At 30.2% G+C, this 9,124-nt stretch overlaps 1 protein-coding gene across 2 annotated transcripts; it reads left to right on the top strand.

Annotated features, from left to right (window-relative positions):
- The first annotated feature begins 2,931 nt into the window (after positions 1-2,931).
- LOC129297691 (uncharacterized) lies at positions 2,932-4,017 on the top strand. Of its 2 annotated transcripts, none has more exons than XM_054936041.1 (4): positions 2,932-3,168; positions 3,244-3,420; positions 3,508-3,669; positions 3,795-4,017. In XM_054936041.1, exons 1-4 carry the CDS (start codon positions 3,163-3,165, stop codon positions 3,849-3,851), a joined length of 402 nt encoding a protein of 133 aa, XP_054792016.1. In that variant the 5' UTR covers positions 2,932-3,162; the 3' UTR covers positions 3,852-4,017. The 2 variants fall into 2 exon arrangements, with proteins under 2 accessions (XP_054792016.1, XP_054792017.1); XM_054936042.1 differs by having other exon boundaries at positions 2,936-3,165.
- Positions 4,018-9,124: the final 5,107 nt, after the last annotated feature.

Here is a 9,124-nt window from a genome sequence, read left to right on the forward strand (position 1 = left end):
TTCCCAAAGTTTTACACTCCAATACGTGCGATTTTTGCATTGAACTTTAGGTGCGATTAGTTTTTTTTTTTTTTAACTTAAAAGGATCACAAAAATATATTAAAAATTCTTGCCTCCTTTCGTAAATAAATAATCAACTATGAAGATTAACATCAGAGTAAAATTGAGGGGAAGAAAGAGATTTCAACTGTCTAACTACTATATCTGTTAAAAAAAAAAAACTGTCTAACTACTATAGTTTTCTCAATAAATGTGTTAGATAAAAACGTCTTGTATTTAGAACAGATAGAGTAATTAAATTAGACGAAATAGTAAGATTTAAAGATAACAAACCTAGTGTTTTTGAGCCAAATCTATGCATTTTGACCATGTTCTGCAAAGAGCTAGAGGGCAAGAATTGTAGACAAAACAAATCCAGATTCTCTCACATTCACTCTTTCTCATTTTCCTCTCATTCCATCCCCACCTTTAGATAAAAAAATTACATGGTTAAATTTATTATTTTATAAAACTATTATTGCAACAATATATAAAAAATAAATAAAAGGGAGAGAATGAGAGACCAGAAGAGGGTGTGATAATTTATCAAGAAACGCTGGGCCAGACAATACTGGGCGTGGTCTCTGATGAGGAACCAAGGAAATAGGCCTGTCCCACACACATCTCTATTGAACCTCTCATCCACAAGTCCAAGGTGGGTAGGGCTTGGGCCCAGGGAGTACTCAGAACATTCATTTTTCATTCTTTCAAGCTATTTTTGATTTAAAATGTATGACATTTTACAGTTTTAAAAAATAAAAAGAAAGTCATGATTATGCCAACGTCCTGTAACCAAAACCCAAGCATGCATGTTAGATGTAAATTTTAATGGGGAGAGGATTCTCTCCTTTTACTTCCCATTCTTTTTTTTTTTTCTCAATCAAGACTTAGATGATTGAAATTTAATTTCCTATAAAATTATTATTAAAATGTTAAATTATAAAAACATATAAACAATAAAATTTAAAATGATAAATGTTAATATGAACAATTTAAAAATGCAGTAAAAGCAAAAAAAATCAAATATTTTATAAGAGATTAAATTTATACAATCTAAAAATTTTGATTCAATGGTTAGAATTAAGAAGAGGAGGAAAAGAAGATGGGAAGGAAGAGGAGAGATTCCTCTCTCCCATACCGAGAAAAACAAAAGCCGAAGGAGAAAACAATAACCATATTTTAAATTAAATAAAATTGATAAAAAATGCTCTATATTATTCAACTGGCTTTTCCATTGTATTTTGTGTTATAATAAAAGAGGGCTGAGCTTTTATTTTTCAGTATATTGAGCAATGAGCAGGGGAGCGTGCTGATTGTATCCAAAATCCTGAAATTAGAGTTAGTGATGCAAGCGAGTCATTTTAATTAGATGAATTTAATTCGGATCGAATTTAAAATATTCTATCATTTCTTAAAAAGGTCATGTAGATAAACCCAGTCCCAACACCTTCAGGGTTATTTGAATTGACTTGAATACCTAAAATTTTTTAAAAAATATTTTTATTTATTTTTTGAACTAACTTTATTTTTTAAATAATTCTATTAACTATGAAATATTATTTTAAATTTAAAATGATAAAATAAAAAATAATAACTTATTAAATTTGTATTTAAGTAGCTCTATTACTGTTTTGTTATATTATGTATAATTTATTCATAAATATTTTCTTTACTTATAAATTAATATCTTAATTGTTTAAATATTACTCTTATTATGGTTATATATAAATATTTTATAGATTTTAATTAAATTAAATTATTTTAATTATGATCAAATTAATCTCAATTAAATTATAGTTAAATTACTAACTTAAAATTGTTGTCTCAATTAGTTCAAAGTTTTTAATAAGTTTTTGATAAACTGTGCTTTAAAAAAAAATATGAGAAAAATAGCTATCATTATATTATATAAAATAAAATCATTTAATTATGAGTAAAATATTATTTTTTTAAAATTATTTTTAAAAAATTTTTATATTATTTAACCTCTACATTTAAGGATTATTTATTTTAATTTATTCTTAATTTTTAACTAAATCTAATGTAGATAATAACGAAATAATTATCTAAAAATATATTTTATTATTTTATTTAGTAGTAGAATCAGGAATTTTTTCATGCTCAAATTTTATTTTTAAAATTATTTTAATTTTATTTTTACTTTAAAATTAATTATCTTATTTTATAAAAATATAAAATGTATATTTTTAGATAACAAATAATGTATGAGACTCAATTTTAAAAAAAAAATGGATCTTAAAATATAAAAATTAATATTAAAATATATTTTAAATATTATTTTAAGATATTTTATTGATTAAAAATAATAAAAAATAAAAATAAAAAATATTTAAAAATAATTATAATAATGCATTGAAATATATGATATTCTAGTATAAAATGATATAAAATTTAAAAAATTAATGAATATTTATTATATTTTAATGAAATTTATTTCTTTAATTAGATAGTTAGGTTAAGCTTGAATCTATTTAAATTTGACTTTGAATTTTTTTAAATTTATTCAAATTGTGAAAATAAGCACAAATATTAAAAAAATATTAATTTTTTAAATTTGATTCTAAACTTTTTGGGTGTGTTGGGTTAGTCAGTTCCACTTGAGTCAAATTTTCAAATTACCGACTCTAGCTGAAATGAAGTCGCATTTCTTATCCAATGCCTCATTTTCAACGCTCATTATGCAATTGATGACTCCCCAGCTGCCCCATACCGAGGGTGAAGTGCGGGCCCCACGAGCCAGTGAGACAAAGGGGTGTGGTGTTGACTTTTGGGCGGTGAGATCGTCAAAGTTTTGACAATAACACCAAAAGGTGACCTCCCCGATGTGGTTGTCTGGCCTTCCCATTCCCAGTCAGCGACGCTTTGACCCTTGTCTCTTTCCCCGATACCCCCACATGCCAAACCCGTCTTCCTCGCCGCCTCCCTGCTTTCTCCCTCTTTTCAAACCACGTCCCGTCTCGGGATTCACCTCCTCGTTAATAAATCTGCTTCCAAACCACGCAGACGCAATCGCCGGCAAGCCGTTAAACACTTGAACCCTGCAAATCATCCCAGAAAGCAGAAACTAGCTCTGCCTCACAGTCACAGTGACACTCCCCCAAAATGGTCGTGAGTTAGTCCGGTTTCGATCCCTTTTTATTTATTCTAGAAAATGTTTTTGAGGGCTGACTTCAATTGTTGTAGGAATGGAAGAGGAGCGATCAGATACCGGCATTCGGGAACTGGGATTTGGCGAACGAGCTGCCCATCACTCAATACTTCGAGAGCGCCAGGCAGGCGGGCCTGGTTCGTCACAGCTCGTCGTCGGGAGAGAGCGATCTCTACGCCCTCGATTCTAAGAATCACGCGCCTCCTAAAAAGGTTCGTTCCGTCTATCCTCGAACCTCAGAGTAGCTATGGGTTTTCGTATTAAAAAGAAGAGGAATGGGGACGTGTGTGTGGGCGCAGGCGAGGAGGAAGAGGAGCTCCAATGTGAAGGAGAACGGGAACATGAATGTGAAGAAGCAAGGGAAGGTGTGGGACGTGAGGGAGCCGCCGCCGAGACGGCCGAAGCCCGTGGACCAGGATCTCTATCAGATCCCTCCCGAGCTCCTTCGCACTCCCAAGCGGGTCTCTATCTCCTTTGCTCTCATTCATTCATTCATTCATTCATAATTTTTCATATGCGTGTTCATTGGTAGATTAGAAGGATGCATTCATTCGTCTCATGGTTTTTTTGGAATGTGGCGTGGCAGGGTAGAATGCTGGGATTCATTTCCAGGTGCCTGGTCCCCAGTGGCTGCGTTTCCTGACGATCCTTCTTGGTTATTAATTTCCTGCGGGGCTTTTGCTTTCGAATTTGATTTGTACTAATTGGAGAGGGTGGTCATGTGAATTTATGGGTGCAGCCTCTAAACCCAGGATAGTCCCTGTGTTCTTTTTTAGTTTTGAATTATTAGCCATCCGTTTTCTTTTTCACTTTTTGGCCACTACCCTTCGCTTTTAAAAAACAAAGCAAATTCATTATAACTCTACTTAATCTTTCATATTCCATTTAAATATAAATTTAAGGGATGATGAAACTTTAGTCTTTCAATTTTTTTTTTCAATTATCGGTTTGGTTTCTTAAATTTAAGTTTTATTATATTGATTTTTTTATTTTTTAAAAAATTAATGTGAGTTTTTTAAATTTTAAAATATAAATTAACTCTCCAAATAATATAGTGTATAAATTATATTGATGATTGGCATGTGTATATAGTTATGTGAAAATAAATTAACTTTCAAACTATTTTAATTTTTATTAATATAATTTCTTACAATTCTCTTATATTTTAAAATTTAAAATTTTGGAGTCTCTTTTTTCCAACTTTAACAATTATATTTATTTTCATTATTTTATATAATTATCATCAATATTTTTTTATTTATGTCAATAAAATTTAGCGATGTAATATCTTTTAAAAATAATAATGATCAAATCAATTATTGAAGTAAATTTAAAAAGATTAAATTAATAAAAATTAAATTTAGATGATCAAATTAATATCTGAAATAAATTTCATGGCCTAGAAGTTACAATATCCCTGAATTTAACCTTTACGAATTAATTTTAATAAATGCGGTATCTTTGTCGAACGTAAATCAAGATCTATATATATATATATATATATGATACAGTCCAAATTAAATGTATTGTTCTCATGTTACAATAATGCAATTTATTTCAAAATCCACGTGGTGTACATAGGAAGACTTGAACTTCTTTTTGATAGAATATTACATAAAATGACAGTGAAGTTATTTTTTTAATATAAAAATAAATTGATGAGATTATTATTTCTTTCCTTTGTTTTTGCCAAAACTGTATCTCGTGAGTCGTAACTCTGGATGCAGGGTCCTGCTTAGAAAAAGGTTTGTATTTTAATTTTTAAGAATTCCTTCGTCTAACCCCCCCTTTTTTTTGTAATGAAAGTGGAAATTCATTAAATAAGTATGTGCAAGATTACATAAGCAGGAATTTAAAAGATTAACTTCTTGCGCTTTAAAAGTAGCATCAACTAAATTACAAACAGATAAAATTAAGTTTTGGAGGGGAGGAGGGGGCGTTTCGTCTACCCCTTTTTCACAAAGTGTTTGTACTTTCTACAGTGTTCCCACTTTAAACATTATCCACTTTGTATGTAAATTCACAAAGTTTTGGTTAGTTCAAAATATCTCTCTTATTTCTCACTCTAGTAAATTGAAACCCGTGGCTAAGAAATTATAATCAGTATCCTTAATACTTTAATTTCTATGTAGCAAAATACGCTTATGATGCTTTAAATTTCATTATGTAGTGTACTTCATTTCGGTCCTTTTATTTTGTTAAGTTTCTTTTTTATTGAAATCTGGCCCCATCCTAAAAACCGTTAAATGAACATAAATGTATTGCATACCATCGGCCGAGATTGGAAAACGGGCCAACCTAACTTCAAAGAAACAATCCTTGGCAAGCTTGAGTGGTTGGGTTTGAAACGTTTGTTTTCCTTTTTAAATCATGATGTGTAAGGCCGGGCCTTACAGTTCGCGGGCTCGGTGCCAACTGAGGCCTCAAGCCTTTTTAATTTTTTTAAATTAGATATATAGAATAAAACAAATTAGATAAAAATATTGAATATCAATTCATTAGAGTTCCAAAATCATTGTTCAAATTCCCAAAATCAAACCAACTAAAACTAAATGAGTTAAATAAATCTTTTCCAAATGTTAATTAAATAATAACAACATTATCATCTTTATCACTATTATCTCCAGTATCAATAATATTTGATTATATTTTACTATGAGTTGGTTTTCAAGTAGTAAAATTTCAAGATTTTTTTTTATTATGGAAATAATTTTTCCATTTTTAAATCATCTCCCTCATCATTCATTCAATATTAATAATTTTACATAAAAAGTATAGACAAGCTTAAATGGATCTATCACCTTAACCCTAGAAGGTCAACCCATTTAAGCCTAATTAAGTATTGATGGATATAAAATACAAACCTAATCCTTCACTTAAATGAAATTAAAAAGGATTGGCTAGGATAGCCAAAAATTTGGGTTGCCGGATGGCCTTTTTGCTGGCAAAGTTGGGCCAGCCTGACAAAAATTGGGATTGAAAAAATTCAGTCCAACTCACATGTATATGTGCTAGTAAGCCTGTGGGCCAGCTTACATAATATATGTTTTTTTGAAAAAATTCTAAAAAAAAAAGCTATGCATATTATAGAACTTGATAATATAATTTTAACTCATTTTCACACGACCATGACTATAATTGGCCAAATAACCACATCACAACTCGCAACAAAAGCTCCATAAATAGGTTCAATATTCTAATTTTATCCTATTTAATTTTTCATACCATTTAATTTTTAGTGTCTCCCTCTATTTTTTTTTCATTTTAAAAAGAATGAATTTGTGATAAATTCAAAATTGGATGTAATTTAAATAATTAATGAAACAAATCAAAATGATAGTTTTATTCCCCTTTTTTTCCACTTCAAGAATCATTCAGTATTAAGGTTAATATAATACTTAATCAGATTCCCAGTAACAGGAAAATGGAAAAAAAAAAATTAAAGAAAAAAAGCACGCACCCAATAAAAAAGAAGTTAATATAATACTCAAACAATTAATCAGATGAGCCGAGTAAATGTTGGAACTAGAAATCGATTAGTCTTCTTTGCTGATCCCTGCCTCCCTCTAGGTCTCGAAGTTGTGCTTTCAAGTTTTCAACAAAGATAGCAATGAAGCAGGGGAGCGAAGAGAGCTACACCGAGGGTCGGAAAAACATAAAAGGACAATCGGAGAAGTCATCTTCAGGCTTCCTCTTCTGTTGTCGAACTATAGAATGTGGAAGCTGAAGTGTGATGCGTGCTCTTAGAGATGAAGTTGAAGCCTTGGGGGTGCAGCACGACACAAACTCGACTAATAATTTCAAAGCTCGACTTGAGACGCAAAATCTTCAAATCAAGACCGAGGGAGGGTAGCAGCCGAGGACTAAGTAAGAGGGTTTCAGTTTCATGGCGAGAGGCACAGCACAGCACAGCAAGAAAAAATGGACTTAGGAAAATTACAAAATTGCCAAAAAAAAAGGGTTCACGCAGGCTGAGTTGTACTAGCTCTTTTTTTTAAAAAAGAGCCCATTATCGTCCAGTTTATTTGGATTTAAACATTCGCAAGTTGTGCCATGCCGTGTTTAACCGCCAACAAATCAGTGTCATTTTCTATCTATTAATTTCATATTTAAAATACTAAACAATTACATCACAACTTATCACATTACGTGTTGCACATCAACCTGTGTGTAAAACTCATCGCTAGCCAATGGCTTTGAGGCATGCCAGATGCCAAGCCATTTCTTTGACATTATTGAGAAATTTTTAGATGGATCAAGTATACCATATCATCCATCATTTATCTAATAAAATTATTCAAATTCAATCAAATAAAATTTTATATATTATTATTTTAATAATTTTATTTCTATAATAGAATGCTTATTTAATTTGTTGCATTTTCTCTATCTACTATTATTAATAATAAAATTAATTTATATTCAATATCATCTGAATCTCACAATTTTATAAGATGGATCATGGATAACGTGATGCACTGAATCTGTCTAAGAATTTTATGAAAATGATATTCCTGTCTTACATAACCTTTTTTTTTTTTTAAATTTTACTGTTATTTTCATGCTTGAAATCAATTTCTTATGTTTTTATTTCATCATATCAATTATATATTATTTCACATGAATCTAATGTTCTGGATATAATTAAGTAATAGGATGTCATTTGGATAACAAAATATTCTGATTGTGGCCCAAAGATAATTGGTTGATTTCATTTAAATTATTATTTTATCTCAATCTAATAATTAACCAGATTAAATGATCTTGATGGTGAGTTATAAATATGAATGATTAGACTGGGCTTTGTTCAATTATTACGCTCTTTGAGGGTTATCTAGTTAGTAAAGATTTTTTTACCAGTTGCAATCATTGTGCCCTACTGCGAGTCAAAGGAATCCCTCCACCATCTATCTCTACGGATTGGTTTTGCCTCTTCTATTTCAGTTCTCAATTAAGATTGTAAAGATGAGCTCCGTACTAAGCCATCCAGCAAGAGATATGTTAAGTCTTTCCGCTATTATTTTAGACATAGTAGGCATGTTGCATGACTCCAGTTTATCTAAGATGTCAGAGCTAGGTCTTGAACCTTGCCTTGCTGTTTAATTTTATCTGTTTCCTTTTCTGGATTTTGCAATGACTTCGAACCTTTAACTCGTTGGTTAGAGATGCACGATAACACTTTTTCATTGTCACCATCGAACTCATCGTCAGAACCCGTGGCCGTGGTCGGAGAATGTCGTTGCACATAAAACTCGATTGGCTTAAAATTTTTCGTTTTAATTCATGCCTTATTTTGGATTTTTTTTTGGGCTAAAGAGACTATTGCAGTTTTTGAAATTTTGGGCCGAAAACTCTTTTTATTTATTTATTTTTTGAAAATTGTTTGGACACTTTTATCAAATTTCAAAAAATTAATTTGAGATAAATAAATGATTTTTGGATTATGTGATTTATTTCAAATATTATATTTATCTTTATATTTTATCAATTTGTTTATGTGCCAATTTAAATTTGTTTTGGCTATTTTAATATGGGGAAAATTTTGCAGTATCAATTTACGTGTTGTTTAATTGTCTAATAATTTTGAAAAATTAATTTTAGACAATGATATAATTTTGCAAGATTATACTTTGAGTTATGATTTGCCTTGGCTAATTATTTGATACATAAAATAGTGGGAGAACTTGCTTGATCATTTAGTCACTTGATATTCGGGTTGATTAAATTGAAATTGAAATTCTCATTAAACTTTGTGCTCATATCTTAGATACACGTTGTTGATATTAATGATTAGCATACAAATTTTTAAGGAGTAGCCACAGCATCTTATGTTTGTTGCTTCATTAATTAATCAATATGGATTTTCAAATATCAATTTTAATTTAATGTGTGATTATAATTTATCTTTTCCCACGA

The sequence above is a fragment of the Prosopis cineraria genome, unplaced genomic scaffold, assembly GCF_029017545.1.
Source record: "Prosopis cineraria cultivar Desert tree isolate PC_DT_omini unplaced genomic scaffold, ASM2901754v1 PC591, whole genome shotgun sequence".
Lineage (NCBI taxonomy): Eukaryota > Viridiplantae > Streptophyta > Magnoliopsida > Fabales > Fabaceae > Prosopis > Prosopis cineraria.